Source organism: Heptranchias perlo, chromosome 8, assembly GCF_035084215.1.
Source record: "Heptranchias perlo isolate sHepPer1 chromosome 8, sHepPer1.hap1, whole genome shotgun sequence".
NCBI lineage: Eukaryota > Metazoa > Chordata > Chondrichthyes > Hexanchiformes > Hexanchidae > Heptranchias > Heptranchias perlo.
The window spans coordinates 57915603-57941830 of NC_090332.1; the positions used below are offsets into that span (position 1 = coordinate 57915603).

Consider the following 26228-nt stretch of genomic DNA (forward strand, 5'->3'; position numbering starts at 1 on the left):
TCAGAACATTGAATGCAGGAGTTGGGATGTCTTGTTGAAGTTGTACAGGGCATTGGTGAGGCCACACTTGGAGTACTGTGTACAGTTCTGGTCACCCTATTATAGAAAGGATATTATTAAACTAGAAGGAGTGCAAAAAAGATTTACTAGGGTGCTACCAGGACTTGATGGTTTGACTTATAGGGAGAGGTTAGACAGACTGGGACTTTTTTCCCTGGAGAGTAGGAGGTTAAGGGGTGATCTTATAGAAGTCTATAAAATAATGAGGGGCATAGATAAGGTAGATAGTCAAAATCTTTTCCCAAAGGTAGGGGAGTCTATAACGAGGGGGCACAGATTTAAGGTGAGAGTGGAGAGATACAAAAGGGTCCAGAGGGGCAATTTTTTCACTCAAAGGGTGGTGAGTGTCTGGAACGAGCTGCCAGAGGCAGTAGTAGAGGCGGGTACAATTTTGTCTTTTAAAAAGCATTTGGACAGTTACATGGGTAAGATGGGTATCGAGGGATATGGGCCAAGTGCAGGTAATTGGGACTAGCTTAGTGGTATAAACTGGGCGACATGGACATGTTGGGCCGAAGGGCCTGTTTCCATGTTGTAACTTCTATGATTCTATGATTCTATCTACCCTATCAAATCATCTCATATACCATAATTAGATCACCCCTTAATCTTCTATATTCAAGGGAATACAAGCCTAGACTTTGCATCCTGTCCTCATAATGTGACCCTTTTAGCCCCACTATCATTCTAGTGAATCTGTGCTGCACGCACTCCAAGGCCAATATATCCCTCCTGAGGGACTGAATGCAGTCCTCCAGATGGGGTCTAATTAGAGCTCTGTACCCAGCTGCGACATAACTTCCACCCCTTTGTATTTCAGCCCTCTTGAGATAAAGGCCTACATTCCACTAGCCTTTTTAATTATTTTTTGTACCTGTCCACTAGCTTTTAGTGATTTCTATACTTGGACCCCTAAAACTCTCTGCTCATCCACAGTTCCTAGCTTCTTGCCATTTCGGAAATACTCTGATCTATCATTCTTAGAATCATAGAAAGGTTACAACACAGAAGGAGGCCATTCAGCCCATCGAGTCCGCGCCGGTTCTATGCTGAAGCAATCCAGCTAGTCGCACCCCCCCGTCCTATCCCCATAGCCCTGCACATTTTTTCCTTTCAAGTACTTATCCAATTCCCTTTTGAAGGCCATGATTGAATCTGCCTCCACCACCCCCTCAGGCAGTGCATTCCAGATCCTAACCACTCGCTGTATAAAGAAGTCTTTCCTCATGTCACCTTTTGTTCTTTTACCAATCATCTTAAATCTATGTCCTCTGGTTCTTGACCCTTCTGCCAATGGGAACAGTTTCTCTCCATCTACTCTGTCTAGACCCTTCATGATTTTGAATACCTCTATCAAATCTCCTCGCAACCTTCTCTGATCCAAGGAGAACAACCCCAGCTGCTCCAGTCTATCCACGTAACTGAAGTCCCTCATCCCTGGAATCATTCTAGTAAATCTCTTCTGCACCCTAAGGCCTTCACATCTTTCCTGAAGTGCAGTGCCCAGAGCTGGACCAAATACTCCAGTTGTGGCCAAACCAGCGTTTTATAAAGGTTCTTATGTTCAGTTTCCCACATTGAACTCCATCTGCCACAATTTTGCCCACTCACAATCTATCAATGCCCCTTTGCAACTTTCTGCTCCCTTCCACATTATTTACTGTGCCACCATCCTTCATCCAAATTGTTTATAAACATAGTGAAAAGCTGTGGCCCCAGTACAGATTCCTGGAGGATACCACTTGTCACAATCCTGCTAATTTGAGTCTGTACCTATCATCCCTACTCTCTGTCTCCTACCTCCTAACCAATTCCCTATCCAAGCCAAAAGGTTGCCTCCAATTCCATGCACTCTCATTTTTGTTAACAGTCTCTTATGTGGAAACTTGTTGAATGCCTTCTAGAACTCCACATAAATAACATCCATAAACACTCCCTTATCTACCACGTTATGTATCGCCTCAAAAAATTCAACTAGGTTTATTAGACATGCAAATCCTTTATAAATCATGCTGGCTCTCTCTGATCAGCTGATATTTGTCCAAATGCTCAGTCACTCTATCCCTAATAACAGATTCATCAGCTAGCAAACCTCTCCTCATTCGTTTGGTTGAAATAATAAATGTGAGGATTTGGTTGGGTGACATTGTTAATTGGCTCAGATGGTAGAACTCTTGTCTTTAAGTCAGAAAGGTGTAGGTCCAAGCCCCACTTGAGCATAGGCGGACACTTCAGTGCAGTACTGAGGGAACATTTGCATTGTCAGAGGTACTGTCTTTAAAATGAGTTGTGAACTCAGTTTCTGTCTGAATGTAAAAGATTCCGCAGCACTATTTGAAGAAATGCATGGCATTCTCCTGTCTAACATTCCTCCTTTAACCAACAGCACTCAAAAAACAAGTTAAGTAATCATTCAATGTTTGTAGGACCTTGCTGGGTGCAGAATGACTGTTGCGTTTGCCTAAATAACTCAAACATAATTTAATGGTTGTGAAGCACTTTGGGAATGTCCCAAGGATGTGATTACCCGAGGTACTACATAAATGCACATTCTTCCTTAATATAATTTCTGGAGCTGTATGGATGTAACCATCCAAGTAATTCAGTCACCTGTACCTCACAAGCTATCATTGGTATGAGCACAGACTAAATCAATGAGCTTCAATTTCAGCAGAATAACTTAATTGAATATTATTCAAATATAGAAAAGGTGAGTCAGAGTGACTTTAACAAAATAGCATTTACTTGATGAATTTTGTGTCTAGAATGTATTAATTAGGAAATGGATGGAATTTTGTGTTCTCATGTTTTCCTGTTATTAACTATTGATGGATCAGCAGAACATGCAACTTACCAGCTGCACTATTGGCTTTGTACACTGGATGGCTCACTCCGATCTGACCTTCTGCAGTCACCATCACAAAATACACTTCCCCAGGCTCTGGAACATATGTGTTACATCAGCAAATTGTCAAAACTTCAGGAAGTTAATAGCCTGATTTAACAACCATATTATTTCAATTAGAATCCTAATAAAGCTCAAAGACCTGAAAAATTCTAATTACGTATGGCTGGTCTCTCTACTTCACTTACCTACGTCCTCCAATATACAAGACTGTTTGTCTTTCTCCACTTTGATGAACTTGAGGCTTTCCAGTGTTTTACCGTAGCCAATATTGTAGTGATCCACAGGTCTCTTAGATACATCACGGAGTGGCTCCCAAAGGACTTTCAATCCCTTTTCATGAGGCAGAATTTTTACATTCTTCAGCTTCAAGGTGGAATCAACTGTAAAATATGAGATCAACAATTTCTGTCAGCTTTTACGAAGTACAATTCATAAATCCTTGGCATAAATGATTTTGAACTGTTGTCTATCTGTTTGTCAATTCTATGCTTTCCTACATGTATCCCACAGTATGATAAAAGGACCAATGTTCTTGACCTAACTACAGTCAGCAAAAATGTAGCTGCGAGTAAGAAACGGTGGTATGTTGGAAGAAAGCGCTACTGGCCTTTTCTTCTGTGTTTCGTGCTGCAGTGAAGTTTCCAAACCCTCTAAAAATGGATCTGTGTTCATTAGAGAACGATGAATGTATTACTTGTTAAGGCCTGAGCAACTTGTGCACCGTACGATCAAATGAAAAGTCAGTATTTTACTCCAGTCAGGTCCGTAGTTAAAGGGCCTAAATTTGCTGAACACTTGCACCATAGTCATGTCGTATATATGGCGTATGTCACTCTTATGGTCAGAAATTCCAGGAAATTATGGCATAAGTGACTTATGCCATTACTTACGCCATGCCATAATTTGTTGGGACTTTTGCACTGCTCCACAGAGACCCTCGCCATAAAAGTTGAACAACTATCATAGCTCCATCCCATTAAAATCAATGGCGAGATCGAGTTTGCTGAATTAACGCAACAGCCACGGAGAATGTTAAACAATGGTGCTGGTCAGCTCAGTGATTGGTATAATCACAGAAATAGGGAAAATGAATATTGTGGTTTTGAAATACAGACAATTAACGATGTGAATAAACCTATATATGAATTAACTGTTCAAATGATTAAGTCCATACTTTATGATCCATCGAATTGTATTAAATAAACTGCTTAAAAAGTCACTGTCCCATCAATGCAGCGCATCACACACTGTCCCATCAATGCAGCGCATCACACACTGTCCCATCAATGCAGCGCATCACACACTGTCCCATCAATGCAGCGCATCACACACTGTCCCATCAATGCAGCGCATCACACACTGTCCCATCAATGCAGCGCATCACACACTGTCCCATCAATGCAGCGCATCACACACTGTCCCATCAATGCAGCGCATCACACACTGTCCCATCAATGCAGCGCATCACACACTGTCCCATCAATGCAGCGCATCACACACTGTCCCATCAATGCAGCGCATCACACACTGTCCCATCAATGCAGCGCATCACACACTGTCCCATCAATGCAGCGCATCACACACTGTCCCATCAATGCAGCGCATCACACACTGTCCCATCAATGCAGCGCATCACACACTGTCCCATCAATGCAGCGCATCACACACTGTCCCATCAATGCAGCGCATCACACACTGTCCCATCAATGCAGCGCATCACACACTGTCCCATCAATGCAGCGCATCACACACTGTCCCATCAATGCAGCGCATCACACACTGTCCCATCAATGCAGCGCATCACACACTGTCCCATCAATGCAGCGCATCACACACTGTCCCATCAATGCAGCGCATCACACACTGTCCCATCAATGCAGCGCATCACACACTGTCCCATCAATGCAGCGCATCACACACTGTCCCATCAATGCAGCGCATCACACACTGTCCCATCAATGCAGCGCATCACACACTGTCCCATCAATGCAGCGCATCACACACTGTCCCATCAATGCAGCGCATCACACACTGTCCCATCAATGCAGCGCATCACACACTGTCCCATCAATGCAGCGCATCACACACTGTCCCATCAATGCAGCGCATCACACACTGTCCCATTAATGTAGTATGCCATTAATTCATTGTGTCACATACTATCCCAATAATGCAGTATGCCATTAATGCATTGGGTCAAAAACTGTCCCAATAATGCAGTGTGCCATTAATAATTTTCTTCAATGTGCCATTAATGCAATGTGCTACACAATGTTCCATTAATTCAGTGTGCCAATATGCCATTAACTCAGTGTTCCATTAATGCAGCGTGCCACACTGTATTCAATTCACTTATTCTGATATTTTAAAAATATTTTGATGTAATTTATCCAATGGTGTACTTTGAGGTGAGCGCCTCAGTTTTGATCGTGCAAATTCGTTCAAATTGGAACCTTCGGATATAGTGATAGACATGACAATGAGCTTGGAGCTGCAGTCAATAGACTGGAACAGATTGAAAATGGAGCATGGTATTTTTCTTGTTCATGGGAAGCTGTTATCAAAAAGTAAATGACAATTTTTACTTGGCCATAGAGTTGTTTGTTGATATGGACTTCCACAAATCCTATGTCCAGTTGGTAGCACTCAAATGTAAGCCATTAATTTTTTTTTAAGTCTTTTGGGAGATCCTGAGAACTTGCTAAGTGTTAGATATAAATGCAAGTTCTTTCTTCTTTTCCTAATATAGCAGCTTGGCTATGACATTACTTATGGTGAGTCGGAGGTTAGGCTGTTGCAAGGGGAGGTGAATATTGCCACTAAAAGGATTTGGAAAAAAGTTTGTAAACGATCTGCTTACAGAGTGAAATGAAAGTATCTTGATTGCTTCATGAAAAAAGTGTCTTTCTTAACCACTCCAGGTAGATATATACAAAATAAATTTGTTCCCATCACATACCACAGCTACATAAATAAATAAATCTGTACAAGTCTCACAGGGCGCGCAACTTTTAAACTAGAATAGCAAATGGGCACTGTCCCTTCTGGTAGGGTGCGGGTTTTTATCACGAGCCAAAATATATAAAAATTAAAACAATAATCCAAGACAACATTAACTGGCACTTGGAAAAGTATGGTCTAATAAATGAAAGTCAGCATGGATTTCTTGAAGGAAAATGGTGTTTGAGTAACTTGATTAAGTTCTTTGATGAAGTAACGGAACATGTTGATGAGGGTAGTGCAGCTGATGTGTATTTGAACTTTCAAAAGGCACTTGATAAAGTACCACATAATAGACTTGTTAGCAAAATTAAAGCCCATGGGATTAAAGAGGCAGTGGCAGCCTGGATACAAAATTGGATAGGGAACAGAATGCAGAGAGTAGTGGTGAATGGTTATTTTTCAGATTAGAGAGAAGTATACAGTGGTGTTCCCCAGGAGTCAGTATTAGGAACATTGCTTTTTTTTAATATATTAATGACCTGGACTTGGGTATAGTCGGTATAATTTTAAAGTTTGCAGATGTCAAGAAACTCGGAAATGTAGTAAACAATGTGGAGGATAGTAACAGACTTCAAGAGGACATAGACAGACACATGGCAGATGAAATTTAATGCAGAGAAATGTGAACTGATGCATTTTAGTAGAAAGAATGAGGAGAGGCAATATAAACTAAATGGTACGATTTTAAAGGAGGTACAGGAACAGAGACCTGGAGGTGCACATACACAAATCTTTGAAGGTCGCAGGACAAGTTGAGAAGGCTGTTAAAAAAGCATATGGTTTTATTGAAGAGGCATAGAGGACAAAAGTAAGGAAGTTACAAAACACTGGTTAGGCCTCAGCTGGAGTATTGTAGGATGTCAAGGTCTTAGAGAGAGTGCAGAAGAGATGTACTAGAATGGTACCAGGAATGAGGGATGTCAGTTATGTGGAGAGACTGGGGAAGCTTGGGTTGTTCTCCTCAGAACAGAGAAGGTTAAGGGGAGATTTGATAGAGGTGTTCAAAATCATTAACGGTTTTCACAGAGTAAATAAGGAGAAACTGTTTCCAGTAGCTGAAGGGCTGGGTAACAGAGGACACAGATTTAAGATGATTGGCAAAAGGGCCAGAGGCCACAAGAGGAAACATTTTTTTTTAACACAGCGAGTTGTAATAATCTGGAACGCACTGCTTGAAAGGGTGGTGGAAGCAGATTCAATAGTAACTTTCAAAAGACAATTAAATAAATACTTGAAGGGTAAAAATTTACATGTCTATGGGGAAAGAGCAGGTGAATGGGACTAACTGAATAGCTCTTTCAAAGCGCCGGCACAGGCAAGGTGGGCCGAATGGCCTCCTCCTGTACTGTACCTACTATGATACTATTAATTTGAGCGGTGGGGGGGGGGGGGGAAATAGCACGCCACAGATGTGGAAGATCATAGATCGTGGGATGCATGGATATGTCCAATTTCAACAGGGATGCCTCATTATAATTTTACTCCCGGGTTTCACGTCTCCGATGCACACGAGCGGGTGTGGTGCGGACCTGCATGACAGGATTTCACCTCGACTATTCAAAAGCCCACTGCACAGATGCAATTTGGAGGCATTGGGTACATTGTATTAAGTGAAGTGGAAGTCACAATGGAATCAGGTAGGGCAAAAGCTGTGCCCTGATTTAAAGATGCATCCCTTGAAGTACCACTGGGTGCAGTAATGGCGAGGAAGAATGTACCCTTCCCTAGCAATGGAAAAAAAACGTGCTGCTCTAATGAAGGAGGCGAGGCTGGAGATGGTCCAGAAGTGTTGTCAGGAAGACGTGGATCCGGTGTTGGAAGTATTTCAGCGACTGAAACCAGGTCAGGAAAGGTGAGCAAAGTTGCAGATTCACCTATATCTTGTAGTGCTCCCCCCTCTCGCTCTACTCCAGTCACATCACTCCTCACACCCACTTAAGTTTCAGCAGCACTGTGGGATTAAAACCCTTGAACAGTGTTACACTTGAAGGAAAGGGTTAATTGTGCCCCTTTTTAAACATTACATTTGAAAACTGCAAATACAGCAACTGTAGAAATTGGAAGAGCTTTCGCAAGTTTCTAACAGGTTTGTGAAAATAACTGATAATAAAGAGGTAATTAAAAAGTCTTTGAAGCAGTTAGAATCGGAGACACGAGGGCTACAAAACGAGCTGTGTACAGATAAGCGCCTCACACATTCCAATCTCTGCATGAGAGTTTGTACACTGATAAGAAGGAGCTTACGCATTACAATAGTCTGAGATAATTGCACCTGGCTTGAATTGATTTTTTGAGGTATAGTAATGAACTAAACCTAGCAACAAGTTCCCCTCCAAGTCACATATCGCCGTTCCTTCATTGTCGCTGGGTCAAAATCCTGGAACTCCCTTCCTAACAGCACTGTGGGAGAACCGTCACCACACGGACTGCAGCGGTTCAAGAAGGCGGCTCACCACCACCTTCTCAAGGGCAATTAGGGATGGGCAATAAATGCTGGCCTTGCCAGCGACGCCCACATCCCGTGAACGAATATATAAAAAAAACACAAGGAAATAATTAGATTTTAAAAATGACATTTCCCCAATCTTACGTCCAATTGGTCAAAAAAGACATTGTGACGAAAGCAGGCACTGCGGTCAGAGGGCTTGAAGGAAAACTTTGCCTACAGGGTGTCCAACAAGAAAAAGACCTTTAGCCAAGTAGAGCTGATCACTAACTGCCTTAATACAAAAACCCTTGGTTTTTAAGGTTGTATGTATTGCGTGTTTTGCCTGATGATTATATGAATTATATTAAATAATAACTCTGCATTAACAAAACTACCATGACTGTGACTTTCTTTGACTGACTATTATCCAGGGTCGTGAATCACTAGAAAAATCAGGTTTTCTCGACAAAATGGCACCCCAGATGGCACCTGACAAAGAACATGTAAAAAAGGAGTAAAAGGAGAAACACTGTGTCCAAAGTCCATTCAGTAACAGGGTTTCTTGGGCAGAGGAGGGTGGAAGGTATAACGGAAGGGTATTGTATGAGAAGAGGGAACAACAGAAAGGGCTGTGTGAGAAGAGGGAACAACAGAAAGGGCTGTGTGAGAAGAGGGAACAACAGAAAGGGCTGTGTGAGAAGAGGGAATAACAGAAAGGGCTGTGTGAGAAGAGGGAACAACAGAAAGGGCTGTGTGAGAAGAGGGAACAACAGAAAGGGCTGTGTGAGAAGAGGGAATAACAGAAAGGGCTGTGTGAGAAGAGGGAACAGCAGAAAGGGCTGTGTGAGAAGAGGGAACAACAGAAAGGGCTGTGTGAGAAGAGGGAACAACAGAAAGGGCTGTGTGAGAAGAGGGAACAACAGAAAGGGCTGTGTGAGAAGAGGGAACAACAGAAAGGGCTGTGTGAGAAGAGGGAATAAAAATGAAAGTAAAAATGGAAATGGTAGTTCACGAATCCATAACAAAAATGAATCGCTAGTTCAGGAATGTATAGGAACGGAGTTACCAAGGAGAGGGGAATGGTTCCTGGTAGAGGACCATCAGTCAGACCCCTTCAAAGCATACGGTGGTAGATGGACATGTAGGGTCAAAGAGTAGCCAAAATGTAAGAAGTAGGCTCACGCCTACAGTAAACAAAAAGAAAGTAATGAGAAGTTAGAACGAGAGGTACCTAATCTAAAGACGGAATTGGAAGAGGTAAAGGAACAATTGAGGAACATATTTGATAATTGGAAACAGGAGAGACAGAACAGTGAAAAACATATTCAGACTCTAGAAGGCCATGTAGAGTACTTTCAAACTGAGGCAATAGTTAAAGAAAATAATTTGACCCTAAATCAGGCGACTCAAAATGAGCTATTAGAGCAATTAAGAATTGTGATGCAGCAGGACAACCTAAAGGCAGCCATTCGAGTACAGATGGGCAGCATAAACGTAAGATAGCTGAATTAAAAAAATTGGATCAAGTAGAGAAACAAAGGGAGGAGATTGAGAAGGCGCTGGTAAAAGAAAAAAAGACAGTGGCTCTGGGATGAAGAAGAAAGCAGCAAGACGGTTGTTAGAATATGTGGCTCACTTCTGTGCACAGACAATGATCGAATGAAAGAGGAAGAACAGTCTGAGGTGTAATTCATGAATTCGGTAAAGGAAACCGAGGATGAGAAACTGATGCAGAAACAGTTAGAGGTGAAAGCAATGGGAGCAGCTTGCTCAGAAGCACTTAAACTTTCTGTAGGCATGGGCCGTCTCAATACTGATAAGACGTTCAGTGAAGAGCTAAAATGTGTGAGTTGTAAGCACGGTCCAAAAGGGTATGAAATTGGAGTTGGAATGTTGAAACCAGCAGAGAGGTTTTTCAGAGGGTGAACCGAGAAAAGGACAGGGACTCTCGACTGGATCTTCAACATTCCTTTCACCCTTTACTCTGTCATTACACCCCTCCCATACACCAATGGAGAAAAGTGTTAAGAATTGTGCAGGAGGTAACAGGCTTGGGTGAGGTCAAGGACCCTGAGCTTGAGGCTTTGAATCAGTCCAGAATGGGGTTAAGTCACAAACATCAGAAACTGAAAATTGGAAAGAGCAGTCATTGTACGAACAGTTTCATTGTGCCTTAATTAGGTGAGAGAGAGAGAGAAAAACCTTGGGAGATAGGTCAGAGGGCAGTCCCTCACATTTTTTGGGGTTTGTTTCAGTTTAGAAGAGATTCTCTTTCAAATAGATAGAATCATAGAATCATAGAATCATAGAAGTTACAACATGGAAACAGGCCCTTCGGCCCAACATGTCCATGTCGCCCAGTTTATACCACTAAGCTAGTCCCAATTGCCTGCACTTGGCCCATATCCCTCGATACCCATCTTCCCCATGTAACTGTCCAAATGCTTTTTAAAAGACAAAATTGTACCCGCCTCTACTACTGCCTCTGGCAGCTCGTTCCAGACACTCACCACCCTTTGAGTGAAAAAATTGCCCCTCTGGATCCTTTTGTATCTCTCCCCTCTCACCTTAAATCTGTGCCCCCTCGTTATAGACTCCCCTACCTTTGGGAAAAGATTTTGACTATCGACCTTATCTATGCCCCTCATTATTTTATAGACTTCTATAAGATCACCCCTTAACCTCCTACTCTCCAGGGAATAAAGTCCCAGTCTGTCTAACCTCTCCCTGTAAGTCAAACCATCAAGTCCCGGTAGCATCCTAGTAAATCTTTTCTGCACTCTTTCTAGTTTAATAATATCCTTTCTATAATAGGGTGACCAGAACTGTACACAGTACTCCAAGTGTGGCCTCACCAATGCCCTGTACAACTTCAACAAGACATCCCAACTCCTGTATTCAATGTTCTGACCAATGAAACCAAGCATGCTGAATGCCTTCTTCACCACCCTATCCACCTGTGACTCCACTTTCAAGGAGCTATGAATCTGTACTCCTAGATCTCTTTGTTCTATAACTCTCCCCAACGCCCTACCATTAACGGAGTAGGTCCTGGCCCGATTCGATCTACCAAAATGCATCACCTCACATTTATCTAAATTAAACTCCATCTGCCATTCATCGGCCCACTGGCCCAATTTATCAAGATCCCGTTGCAATCCTAGATAACCTTCTTCACTGTCCACAATGCCACCAATCTTGGTGTCATCTGCAAACTTACTAACCATGCCTCCTAAATTCTCATCCAAATCATTAATATAAATAACAAATAACAGCGGACCCAGCACCGATCCCTGAGGCACACCGCTGGACACAGGCATCCAGTTTGAAAAACAACCCTCGACAACCACCCTCTGTCTTCTGTCGTCAAGCCAATTTTGTATCCAATTGGCTACCTCACCTTGGATCCCATGAGATTTAACCTTATGTAACAACCTACCATGCGGTACCTTGTCAAATGCTTTGCTGAAGTCCATGTAGACCACGTCTACTGCACAGCCCTCATCTATCTTCTTGGTTACCCCTTCAAAAAACTCAATCAAATTCGTGAGACATGATTTTCCTCTCACAAAACCATGCTGACTGTTCCTAATTAGTCCCTGCCTCTCCAAATGCCTGTAGATTCTGTCCCTCAGAATACCCTCTAACAACTTACCCACTACAGATGTCAGGCTCACTGGTCTGTAGTTCCCAGGCTTTTCCCTGCCGCCCTTCTTAAACAAAGGCACAACATTTGCTACCCTCCAATCTTCAGGCACCTCACCTGTAGCGGTGGATGATTCAAATATCTCTGCTAGGGGACCCGCAATTTCCTCCCTAACCTCCCATAACGTCCTGGGATACATTTCATCAGGTCCCGGAGATTTATCTACCTTGATGCGCGTTAAGACTTCCAGCACCTCCCTCTCTGTAATATGTACACTCCTCAAGACATCACTATTTATTTCCCCAAGTTCCCTAACATCCATGCCTTTCTCAACCGTAAATACCGATGTGAAATATTCATTCAGGATCTCACCCATCTCTTGTGGTTCCGCACATAGATGACCTTGTTGATCCTTAAGATCATTTAGTGCTATTGTCGCAGTGCTTTAGTTAAGCGTATAAAATTTTTCAGTTTCTTGATTTAAATGGATATTGCTCCACAGTGATAGAAGGAAATATTGGGCATTACTTCCATGCTACCTTTACTGACGATTCCTCCTGGAGCGAGGTGACTAGATCCATCCATGGAAACGTATGTGGAGCCCTCTCTCGATCCGGAATAAACGGTGACTGAAGGAAATTAATGAATAGTTTGTTATTTTTAATCCTTAGGCTCTCAAGAAGAGATACAATGGATTTTCTGTTTTCCTTTTCTTTTACACAGGGGAATGTGATTTTCAGGACCGCAGATGTGTTGGTGCAGGAAGCGATCCAGTGGTGTTAAGAATTTAAGACCCTATCTGCAGATATCAAATGTCACAACATGGTGACATTTGGACCAAGATTTTGCCTCTCAAAGGATCAGCTTTGACCAATTCAGGGTTATTTGTTATTTTCCGAGACAGAGTGCTCGAGGGGAGGGGAAATATTGGAGTTACCTTCGAAAGTAATTACAAGCACTTCTATCTACTGTAAAACCACCAAGCCTGGGCATAATTTGTTTATGAAATTGAAATTGATAAGACAATTGATGAGTTGCTGTTCAAGCACGGGAGGAGAAAATTTACCTGCAGTTTAAAGGGCTAATCAAATTTATTTAAATAAAAGGAGTCCAGTCTAAGTGGTTCCTGTCCACTGCTGTGTATCCAAGAAGAAAATTGTAAATTGACAAGTCTTGTCAGTCCAATGGGATAATTTTGAAATGATGAAATGGATTCAAGTGCAATATAATGCAATATTTTGCGAAATAAAAACGGTCCAAGAAGAGTTTAGTAAAAATAAACAAAAATGTGTTAAGTATAACTTGGCCTAGGTTGGGAACGTTTCGTCTATATTTTAAGGGTTACCGATAATATTGTTTTGGACTGTAAAGTTCCTCTAGAGATCTGATGAATGAGATGAAATGGTTAATTGCTAGCTTTCTCTTGGAAATGTTTGTGTCCTTGCCTATACTGAACAATGAGAAAACTGCATTCTGTACCCTGGCCACTACCCAAGACATCGGGACCACGTAGGGGGCGATGAAGTGGTTAATGTGGCTCAAAAGAGTGGGAAAAGCACTGAGTGACAAGGCACTGACACATGCTCCATAGAGAAACTGACTATTTAATGAAATAATCAGGATAGAATTAAACACAAGTACCTACAGGGATTGAAATTAAAGAGAGACATAGAAAATTGGATTTCCAAATTGAGGGTTGGGTTCCTTTGAGTTAATAATGAAATTGGGACCGAGACTAGGGAGCCACCCTGCCCAACCCTAAACCCAGGACCCAGAAACGGTTTGGTGACTTTTTGACACTTGTAAATGATTATATAACAATGCAAGACAGGTCATTATCTGGACTCGACAAGGAGTTCGTAATGATGTCCATTATGAGTTAGTGTTTTGATATCCTTATCAGAGATGGCCTTTCCACCAGTGCAATACCACACAGTAAATTATATAATGTACTGCTGTAGGAGATAGTACATGACTTCCACCAATGAAAACCAAGCATGACCCCCATAACCTCAAACCAGACTATAAAATACATAAAAATGGTGTTGCCGATTGGATAGGTATCAGGGCTACTGCAGGCACTTCAGCATGGAATAGATTAGATATTGAATCAATGTGGGAACACGATGAACCGATGCAGAAACAACCGAAGGGTATTTTACAAGGCATGAATCAAGGGGATAGAGATCTAATGTATGAAACCTAACAGGGTACAGTATCGATAGCCAAAATAACAAAAGGCATGGTGCAAATAATGGCAAGCATAAATTACATAATCAATGGAAGTATTCAGAAGCATAAGGATCAGAATATGTTCAAAGCCATCATGTGCAGCATGTATGGGGATTTTGTATTAAATCAGATGCAAGGATTGAAAGATAGAGAACAAAATCCCAAAATGGGTTACTGATAAATATTTACAGGACTGGTATAAAGCAGACTATGACCTATGTAAGGCTAGAAGATATGGAACGATACATCTGGTTCAGAAACCGTGTAATACCACAAAGGGGAAAATGGTTCACCCACTGTTGATAGCATTGCCTCAAATACAAGACCAGCCAGGTGAAGTATTTAGCATACAGTCCGTGGGTACACTTGAGGGAGGTATCTTTAAAGAACTCACCATTTTTCCTAAACATCCGGTAAAGGGACATGAAGGAGAATGGAATAGGGTGGACCTGTCTTGTTGCAGTCAGATGTCAGGGACCTGGATTTGTCGACGTGACATACTCCAGCAGAATATGTTACCTTGGGGATGAGGACCCTGAATGCCGGGTAAGAGTTATCAATAGGTAGGTTGGTACCCATGTGGCCTATCAAAACCCGAGGTCGGTACTGTATAACCACCAGTGATGTTACATTCAAGCATGGCACCACTATCTGTCCTATCACTTATTCCCCTTACTTTCTCACCCCCATGGAAATTACTCAGATTGGGAAACATACTCTCATGCCAATGTGACCACACAATGTAACAGAGATTCATGTCAATCTCACCCTACAGGAAGAGGGATTACAAGCCGTAGTACCTTGGGTCACCCTATCCCTCTGTAATCATTAAGTCTCAAGTCCATACTGGAACGTTCACATGCCTCACTTCACCAACTGCTTAAAATAAAACAAGCGCAGCAAAAATACAGTAAAAGATACAAAAGCTAGGAGACCATGAATGGTGGGGAAACAGTATATAATGCGGAACAACATCCTCGGGTCAAAATAATTAGCATGGCTTTAATATGTACACAATGTATTCTAGTGTTTATTATGATAATTTGCTCAATGATAATGCGACATTTAATTATAAGACATGGAAAGGAAATATTCATTTTGCATATGTCATGGCAAACTCGTCCTAAACGGGAGCCAATGATAAAAATCTAACAACCAAGGACAATGCTCAATGTATAAAGTGAATCAGTCCGAAGATCAGACTCACTTGAAAAGGGATTCTGGGGTTAAAATCCCTTGAACAGTGTTACACTTGAAGGAAAGGGTAAATTGTGCCCCTTTTTAAACATTACATTTGAAAACTGCGAATACAGCAACTGTAGAAATTGGAAGAGCTTTCGCAAGTTTCTAACAGGCCTTTGGCTTATGAAAATGACTGATAAGAAAGGGAAGTAGCAATTAAAAAGTGTCTGATGCAGTTAGAATCAGAGACACAGGGCTATAAAATGAGTCTGTGTACAGATAAGAGGCTCACACATTCCAATCTCTGCATGAGAGTTTGTACATAGATAAGGAGCTTATGCATTACAATGGTCTAAGATAATTACACCTGGCTTGAATTGATTTTAACTGACCATCATTGAGGTATGGTAATGAACTAAACAGAGCAACAAGGAATTAATTGGATAAAAAGAAAAATCACACTTTCACCAATCCTACATCTCATGTTGAGTGTCCCATCTTCCTCTTCCTCCTCTCCATTGGAATCCTCATCAGATGAGGAATGCTGAGCAGCTTGTTCCTCCTGCAAGACTAGTACTCGCTGGTGTGCTACGTTGTGCAGAATGCAGCACATAATGATTATCCTTGAGACCCTCACTGGTGAGTACTGAAGGGCGCCTCCAGACCTGACCAGGCAGGTCAAGTGCAACTTGAGCATGCCGGTGCTTTGCTTGATGACACATCTGGTTGTTAAATGGCTCACATTGTAGCGCTCCTGGTATTCATCGGTGGGGTGCCTCAGAAGGTATCAGCCAGGTTTGAAGGCGATATCCTTTGTCACCTAGCAGCCACCCTTTAAGGCTGGTTCCAGGTCTGAACAGGTCGGGGATGTTGGACTGCCACACTATATAAGCATCAGGACAGCTCCCAGGAAATCTGGCGCAGACCTGCATGAACCTTTTCTTGTGGTTGCAACAACCAGCTGAACAACGATGGAATGAAATCCCTTGCAGTTGACAAATGCTCCTTGTTGATCTGGCAGTGCTCGGATCGCAACCTGTGGGAAGCCAGTCAGAGACACTAATCCAAGTGCCCGCTCATTCTGGCTATTCTCATCACACAAGAAGTTTACATAACTCCCAGCCCTGGCAAACAATCCATCTGTCACCTGCCTTATGCATTTATGTGCAGCCAGCTGCGAGACCCTCGCTATGTCTCCGGTAGCGCCCTGGAACGAACCAGGAGCAAACAAATTGAGGGCGGTGGTAACTTTCACAGCCACTGGTAATGCGTGGCCACCAGGTCCAGCAGGTCTTTTTCTAGGAAGCTGCAGATTCTGCGACCACCTGACGTGACAATTTCAGTCTTCAAAAGCACTGCTCTTCCAAGAGGTCAAGGAAGCTGAGACCCTGTTAGGTGGGTCATGCCTCCTGTGACCTTGCCCCTTCTGTTGCTCCCCTCTGTTGTCCACCTGCAGCTCCCTCCACAACACACCCTTGCTGCTGATGATGCTGATTGGACTTCAGATGAGGAAGACAATCAAAAGCGGCCATGGCGCCACCCATCGTGATGTTCTCTGTGCGAACACCCCCAAACATTTACAAATAAGTCTCTCACAAGTACACTCACCAAACCGTTCACCCAAGGGAACTGAGAATGCAGCTGTGAGCACTGAGCCTTTATTCTAATCGGGCCTCCTGACCTTTAACCATCCTGATAAAATGCCGCTTAATCTCGCCTCAATTTCACTGGCTAGTTTCCCGAACCCGTGCAGGAGGCGTTAATTTCAAATCGCTGCCAAAATCGCACGATAGGAGCCTCATTTAAATATTATAATGATGGATCCGCCTCTCCAGAGCGGGTTACTCGGATGCCCCGATATCTGCCGCAGTAAAAAAGGAAACTGATGCTTGCGCAGTGGGAATGGGTCCCGTTCGCCGAATTTAACGATTTAACTCCTCCCCCCAACCCTCTCCCACCCTTCGTGGAGGGTTTAATATTAAGCCCTGTATTTCCAAACAAAAAGAAACGGAGGCTTGTGCAGATAGTCACTACACTCACCTCACAAAAATGCAAGTGCTACACACATATAAGAATGGACAATTGCCTGGCCTGCACACCAGACAGTGCTTTTTTAGGAATACACTTCTGAACTAGCCATTAGCTGCTCCACAATAGTAATTTATCTTGCTACAAGCAGGACTTGGCCTGCATGTTGGAAACAATGCAATTCTACCTGAACTCAACTGTAAGGCACATCTGGTGAAGTCTGAAAGTGCATGTTGTTGCATTAATTGAAAGCAAATTTCCAAGTCACAGGCCAGCCCAGATCTAGTACCGAAGCTGCATAATAAGTAAGCCAGGAAACCACCATAGTGAGTTGATTGGCTTTTGATGACAGTTAGAAAAGATATTTGCCAGTGATGTAGGCCAATGTAATACACTCTTTTCCAGCAGGAAATTAACTACCAATTCAGGTCCCAATCAAAAGCAAATCTTTTGATGACATCATTGTGCTTCCCATAATACCTAGCAACACACGAACACCAGAGTGGAGGAGTTTTGCTGTAGTAGTTCAGTGGTAATTTGTAAATAAGATAATGTTGGAGATATGTAAAGGTGGTTAAATGCAAATCTGTCATTCACATTAAACTCTTTGTTTGAGGTCTATCTTCGAATTACTGTAAAAGTTGCTGAATTAGTGAAGCTGAAAAATGCTATGGAATCAATTTCCATTGCTAGCATGAGCCATGAACAGTTTCTTTGAAACTGGAATATACACATCTTGATTGGGCTAATTGCTAAATTCTGCAGTAGAGGAGTCTCCACACAAAACAAATGACAACATGCTTAATAGGGTTCAGTTTTTTATAATTCATTCATTCTTGGTATATGGGCGTCGCTGGCAAAACAAGCATTTATTCCCCATCCCATGTTGCCCTTGAGATGAACCATAGAAAAGATACAGCACAGAAGGGGGCCATTCGGCCCATCATGTCCGCGCCGGCTCGAAGAACAACCAGGTGCCCATTCTAATCCCACCTTCCAGCACCCAGTCTGTAGCCCTGCAGCTTACAGCACTTTAGATGCAGGTCCAGGTACTTTCCAAAAGAGTTGAGGGTCCCTGCCTCTACCACCAATTCGGGCAGCGAATTCCGCACACCCACCACCCTCTGGGTAAAAAAGTTTTTCCTCATGTCCCTTCTAATCCTTCTGCCAATCAACTTAAATCTATGTCCTCTAGTTCTTGAGCTCTCCGCTAGGGGAAACAGGTACTTCCTGTCTGCTCCATCTGCGCCCCTCATAATTTTGTACACCTCAATCAAGTCACCCCTCAGCCTCCTCTGCTCCAAGGAAAACAACCCCAGCCGATCCAAACTCTCCTCGTGGCTGCAATTTTCAAGCCCTGGCAACATTCTTGTAAATCTTCTCTGCACTCTCTCCAGAGCAATTCCGTCCTTCCTGTAATGTGGTGACCAGAACTGCGCACAATACTCCAGCTGTGACCTTACCAGCGTTTCATACAGTTCCATCATTACATCCCTGCTTTTGTATTCTATACCTCGGCTAATAATGGAGAGCATTCCGTATGCCTTCTTCACAACCTTATCTACCTGTACTGCCACCTTCAGGGACCTGTGCACATGCACTCCAAGGTCTCTCACTTCCTCTACCCCTCTCATTATATTCCCGTTTACTGCATATTCCCTTTTACTGTTTGCCCTTCCTAAGTGCATTACCTCACACTTCTCCGGGTTGAACCTCATTTGCCACTTTTCCGCCCACCCATTGATATCTTCTTGGAGTCTACAACTATCCCCTTCCTATCGACTACACGGCCAATTTTTGTGTCGTCTGCAAATTTGCCAATTATTCCCCCTACATTCAAGTCCAAATCATTAATATATACCACAAACAGCAAGGGACCCAACACTGAGCCCTGTGACACACCACTGGAAACGGATTTCCATTCGCAAAGAAGGCGGTGATCCTTTTGCTTGAACTGCTGCAGTTCACCTTGTAGTGAAGCTACTCCTACAATGCTTTGAGATAGGGAATTCATTTTGACCCAGCGACAACGAAGGAACGGCGATATATGTCCAATTCGGGATGGTGTGCGACTTGGAGGGGGAGCTTGGAGGTGATGGTGTTCCCATGCAACCGCTGTCCTTGTCTTTCTAGGGAGTAGAGGTCACAGGTTTGGGAGGTGCTGCCGAAGAAGCCTTGGCGAATTGCTGCAGTACATCCCGTAAATTGTACACACTACAGTCACGGTGCGCTGGTGACGGAGGAAGTGGATGAGTGCTGATCAAGCGGACTACTTTGTCCTGGATGGTGCCAAGCATCTTGAATGTTGTAGCAACTTCACCCATACAGCCAAGTGGAAAGTGTTCCATCACACTCCTGACTTGTGTCTTGTAGATGTGGAGAAGCTTGGGGGAATCAGGAGGTGAACCATTCGCTGCAGAATACCCAGCCTCTGACCTGCTCTAGTAGCCACACATATGTAACTGGTCCAGTTGATAGTGACCCCCAGGATGTTGAGATGATAATGCCTTTGAATGTCAAGGGCATTAATAAGACCCACTTCTGTTTGTCTATGTTGAACATTTTTGGCCAAAGCCCATAGCATGTTAGCTGAACATCATCAGTCAGACAGCACTCATGGCACAGCTGCTGTTCATACTTTGAATGGGCAGATACTGGAATGAATAAGTTACGTTGACTGCATTGAGACACATTGTAGAAATGCAAAAGTGAGAGAAAAACTGAGAAAAATAGGCAGGAAATTGAGAGCAAAAGACAGCCAGAAAGTCAAGATGAAGCCAGTGAAAGCAGCAGGAAAGTGGGCAGGAAAAGGAGAAAGAATTGGGGGACAATATTAAGGTCAGTCAAGAAAGACAGAAATTCCAAAATGGTAAAAGAAATATGAACAATCAGGACAGAATGAGATTAATACTAAAGAAACAATAGGAGATGGAGATGAATTTTATTAACTGATCTTAGTCACTGGAAGAATATTTAAGTTGTTACCAATGACAGTGATAAGCCAGCAGCAACTATAAACCAGTGACAATAAAATGAGCAATAATCATAAAACAAAGGCTTCACTAATGATAGTAAAATTTGATCAACGGTAATATCAGCAACAATATAACCAGCGGCAATATTACCAAAAGCAATAGAAGAGCCAGCAGAAATAAATGATTTTAAAAAGCAGTGACAACATAACTAGCAGCTGTGATCAACCAATGGCAATAATATAACCAGCGACAACTATATAACCAAAACCAATAGAAGAGCCCAGCAGCAATAAAACATGTAAAAAAAAGCAGTGACAACGGGGCGGTAAGGTGGCCGGCCAATATAATATACCAACAACAATATAACAGCCAGCAACTGTAATAAGCCAAAGACAATATAACCAATAACCGGTTAGATGTAATCTTCCAGAATTCACTAGATTCTGGAAAGGTCCCAGCGGATTGGAAAACCGCAAATGTAACACTCCTATTCAAGAAGGGAGAGAGACAGAAAGCAGGTAACTATAGATCAGTTAGCCTAACATCTGTCATTGGGAAAATGCTAGAATCCATTATTAAGGAAGTAGTAGCAGGACATTTGGAGACTCACTGAGAGTCAACATTGTTTTTATGAAGGGGAACTCGTGTCTGACAAATTGATTAGAGTTCTTTGAGGAAGTAACGGGCATGGTGGATAAAGGGGAACCAATGGATGCAGTATATTTGGATTTCCAAAAGGCATTCGATAAGGTGCCACATAAAAGATTACTGCACAAGATAAGAGCTCATGGTGTTGGGGGTAATATACTGGCATGGATAGAGGATTCGCTAACTAACAGTAAACAAAGAGTCGGGATAAAAGAGTCATTTTCAAAATGGCAATCTGTAACTAGTGGAGTGCCGCAGGGATCAGTGCTGGGGCCTCAACTATTTACAATATATATCAATGACTTGGGTGAAGGAACAGAGTGTCTTGTGGCCAAATTTGCTGATGATACAAAGATAGGTGGAAAAGCAAGTTGTGATGAGGATACAAAGTGTCTGCAAAGGGATATTGACAGGTTAAGCGAATGGGCAAAAATTTGGCAGATGGCATATAATGTGGGAAAATGTGAAGTCATCCACTTTGGGAGGAAAAATAAAAAAGCAAAATATTATTTGAATGGAGAAATGCTATAAAATGCTGCGGTACAGAGGGATCTGGGTGTCCTCGCACATGAAACACAAAAAGTCAACATACAGGTGCAGCAGGTAATCCGGAAGGCAAACAGAATATTGGCCTTTATTTCTAGGGGAATGGAGTATAAAGGCAGGGAAGTCATGCTACAACTGTACAGGGTGCTGGTCAGACCACACCTGGAGTACTGCATATAGTTCTGGTGCCCTTATTTAAGGAAGGACATACTTGCATTGGAGGCAGTTCAGAGAAGGTTCACTTGGTTGATTCCGGGTATGGAAGGGTTGTCTTATGAGGAAAGATTGAACAGATTGGGTCTATACTCATTGGAGTTTAGAAGCACGAGAGGAGATTTTATTGAAACAAACAAGATTCTGAGGGGACTCGATAGGGTAGATGCTGAGAGGATGTTACCCCTCATGGGGGAATCTAAAACTAGGGGGCATAGTCTCAGAATAAGGGGTTGCCCGTTTAAGATGGAAACTAGAAGGAATTTCTTCTCCCAGAGGGTTGTGAATCTTTGGAATTCCTTACCCCAAAGAGCTGTGGAGGCTGAGTCATTGAATACATTCAAGGCTGAGTTAGACAAACTTTTGATCAGCAAGAAAGTCAAAGGATATGGGGAAAAGGCGGGAAAGTGGAGTTGAGGTAAAAATCAGATCAGCCATGATCTCATTGAATGGCGGAGCAGGCTCAAGGGACCGAATGTCCTACTCTTATCTCTTATTGTCTCTTATGGACCGTATTACAACCAGCGGCAGTAATAATATAACCAGCAAGTGATAAATAGATCAACAGAAAGAAGCTTTTATTTTTATTCATTCATGGGATGTGGGCATTGCTGGCAAGGCCAGCATTTATTGCCCATCCCTACTTGCCCTTGAGAAGGTGGTGGTGAGCCGCCTTCTCGAACCGCTGAAGTCCGTGTGGTGAAGGTTCTCCCACAGTGCTGTTAGGAATGGAGTTCCAGGATTTTGACCCAGCGACGATGAAGGAACGAAATGGTGTGTGACTTGGAGGGGACCGTACAGGTAGTGTTGTTCCCATATGCCTGCTGCCCTTGTCCTTCTAAGTGGTAGAGGTCGCGGGTTTGGGAGGTGCTGTAAAAGAAACCTTGGCGAGTTGCTGCAGTGCATCCTGCGGATGGTACACGCTGCAGCCACAGTGCGCGGGTGGTGAAGGGAGTGACTGTTTAGGGTGGTGTATGGTGTCTGTCCTGGATGGTGTTGAGCTTCTTGATTGTTGTTGGAGCTGCATTCATCCAGGCAAGTGGAGAGTATTACATCACACTCCTGACTTGTGTTTTCTAGATGGTGGAAAGGCTTTGAGGAGTCAAGTGGTGAGTCACCGCTGCTGTAGCCACAGTATTTATGTAGTTGGTCCGGTTTAATTTCTGGTCAACGGTGACCTTCAGGATGTTGATGATGGGGGATTCGGCGATGGTAATGCCGTTGAATGTCAAGGGGAGGTGGTTAGACTCTCTCTTGTTGGAGATGGTCATTGCCTGGTACTTGTCTGGCGCAAATGTTACTTGCCACTTATCAGCCCAAGCCTGGATGTTGTCCAGGTCTTGCTCCATGCGGGCATGGACTGCTTCATTATCTGAGGGGTTGCGAATAGAACTGAACACTGTGCAATCATCAGCGAACATCCCCATTTCTGACCTTATGATGGAGGGAAGGTCATTAATGAAGCAGCTGAAGATGGTTGGGCCTAGGTCACTGCCCTGAGGAACTCAATTACAACAAGCCAATTACAACAATGTAACCAGCAATAGTAAAATAGCCAGTGACAATAGTAAACAAAAATCTATTTTCCAGAAAACTTTTCAAAGAAAATCCTTTAATTGAAATCTCCTCCCCGCTCCCTTTGCTATTCAGGCGTCTGTTTCTTTTAGGCATGTTTTATGGGGAGTTTAACAGTAAGATATTGCCTACTCCTGATTCTCAGAGCAAACTAATGATTAAGCAATTTCCCAAGTAGTTCCAAATGTCACTTGTGGTAACCTTTACCCTTTAGAAATAACCTACTGGCAGAACAGCAGCTACATGTGTGGCACAATGTGAAATAAGCATAATTTTAAGGAGCATCATCTTCATCAAAAAATATTTGGCAAAACTAATGGACCAGATCTTGCTGGAAAAATAACAGCGTGTGAACAACACACACCGTCATTAATACACAAATCAGCCAGCAAGTTCAGGGGATTGAGATACGCCATGAGTTGCGACTCTCCGGAACTTGCTGGTTGATTCACGCTGCTCCGCCTTAAACTTTGCACAAACAGCGTGTCGCCGGTAGCCGCCCATTATTTGTAAGAACTTGCTGGATTTGCACATTAATTGCCCATTAAACTCACTGCAGAAAGTTAGGGCTGGAACTTAACAGCATAAGTGCCTTTTTAACAAAAAGGTAATTGTTAATGCAATGCCAATCAAGCTCTCTGGCCCAGAAAGGGATCAATTTAAAGTATTCAATCTCATTCCTGCATGTAGTCAATAGTTGTTAGAGATTTAAAAAATGTCAAATTTTAAAATTTTTTCCTCACTTTTCTTTTCTCTCCTTTTTCAATCTTTCTTTCCCTCTCTTTCTGTACCTGATTTGACTAATTCACCCATTCTAATTCAGCCTCAAATTCTCTGTTGTTCCTCTGTTTCTTCGTTAAGGAGATAAACTGTTGGTTCCACCATTCACTGAGGTCCCAAGTGTCCCGTTGCTCTCGTCACACAGTTATCAGCTCGCACTTCCGGCAAGTTTAGGCACAAAAAATTTTTGTGCCAAAAAGTGTGCAGGAAAAAGTCAAACTAACTTTAGCTGCACGTTGCCCCTCCAGCAAGATCCGGCCCTTTTTGTTTAAAGAGGGTGAAAAGTGCCCATCATGTGTCAGGGGTGGATGTTACGAAATTTCATATTTTACTGCGACTGTATTTACATATGTAAGGAATCTTACAACACCAGGTTATAGTCCAACAGTTTTATTTGAAAATCACAAGCTTTCGGAGATTATCTCCTTCCTCACTCACCTGACGAAGGAGATAATCTCAGAAAGCTTGTGATTTTCAAATAAAACTGTTGGACTATAACCTGGTGTTGTAAGATTCTTTACATTTGTCCACCCCAGTCCATCACCAGCATCTCCACATCATGTATTTACATAGACTATCAAGAGAAGCACGTTAGTCTAAATGTTTTAACCAACCAATCGCTGAGTGAAGGACATTACGCAAGGCTATTACGGAACTAGGCAGCCCTTATTACTGAGTGCAGCCTACATCATCTGAACTGGTCACAAGGCAAAGGGGAGAGTCACGAAGGCCCCATTTAAATCATTTGCAGCACATCTGATCATTCCATATCTGGATGGTTAAAGCCCGTGTCTAGACTGTCACCATGGTGTCTAGATATGTCACCAAATAGGCGTTGTCTGTGATTGAAACTACGTTCCCATCATATACACCATAAGTACCCTGCTTCAACAAAGGAAACCATAGCTGCAGCTGGCAGGCCAAATCTTTCAAATCCTGGCAGGCATGGATTCTCAAGCGATGTTGTGATATGATATGATTTATCTCACTGGATGAACACAATGCCTCCTTTAACAAAGAAAGACAGACTTGAACTTATATAGCGCCTTTCACAACTTTAGGGTGTCCCAAAGCAAATGAAGTATTATTGAATTGTAGAATCATAGAAATTTACAGCACAAGAGGCCATTCGGCCCATCTTGTCCGTGCCAACTGAGTAAGAGCTACCCAGCCTAATCCCAAGTTCCAGCTCTTGGTCCGTAGCCTTGTAGGTTACGGCACTTCAAGTGCACATCCAAGTTCTTTTTAAATGTGATGAGGGTTTCTGCCTCTGACACCCCTTCAGGCAGTGGTTTCCAGTCCCCCAGCACCCTCTGGGTGAAAACATTTCTCAACTCCCCTCTAATCCTTCTACCAATTACTTTAAATCTATGCCCCTGTTTATTGACCCCTCTGCTGAGGGAAATAGATTCTTCCTGTCCACCCTATCTAGGCCCCTCATAATTTTATACACGTCAATTAAATCTCCCCTCCACCTCCTCTGTTCTAAAGAAAATAACACAGCCTATCCAATCTTTCCTCATAGCTAAAATTCTCCAGTCATCCTCGTAAATCTCCACTATATCCTCTTTGGTGCAATCACATCATTCCTGTAATGTGGTGACCAGAACTGAATGGAGTACTCCAGCTGTGGCCTAACCAGTGTTTTATACAGTTCTAGCATAACCTCCTTGCTCTTATATTCTATGCCTTGGCTAATAAAGGAAAGTATCACATACGCTTTCTTAACCACCTCATCTACCTGTCCTGCTACCTTCAGGGATCTTTGAACATGCACTCCAAGGTCCCTCTGTTCCCCTATACCTCTCAGTATCCTACCATTTACTGTGTATTCCCTTACCTTGTTTGCGCTGCCCAAATGCATTACCTCACACTTCTCCCGAAGGAATTCCACTTGCCACTTTTCTGCCCACCTGACAAGTCCATCGATATCTTCCTGCAGTCGACATCTTTCTTCCTCACTATTAACCACACAGCCAGTTTTTGTATCAGCTGCAAACTTCG

At 42.8% G+C, this 26228-nt stretch overlaps 1 protein-coding gene across 2 annotated transcripts in view; it reads right to left on the minus strand.

The window, feature by feature from the left end:
• The window catches only part of fndc1 (fibronectin type III domain containing 1), a 331091-nt gene that overhangs the window by 252136 nt on the left and 52727 nt on the right, over positions 1 to 26228 (minus strand). For both annotated transcript variants that reach the window (XR_010963686.1, XM_067989150.1), the window contains exons 2-3: positions 3154 to 3348; positions 2915 to 3001 (exon numbers count right to left, since the gene is read on the minus strand). Coding sequence is in view for 1 of the 2 variants with exons in the window: in XM_067989150.1 (XP_067845251.1) it covers positions 2915 to 3001; positions 3154 to 3348 (282 nt within the window). In the remaining variant the exon portion in view is untranslated. The remainder of the gene's footprint in view (positions 1 to 2914; positions 3002 to 3153; positions 3349 to 26228) is intronic.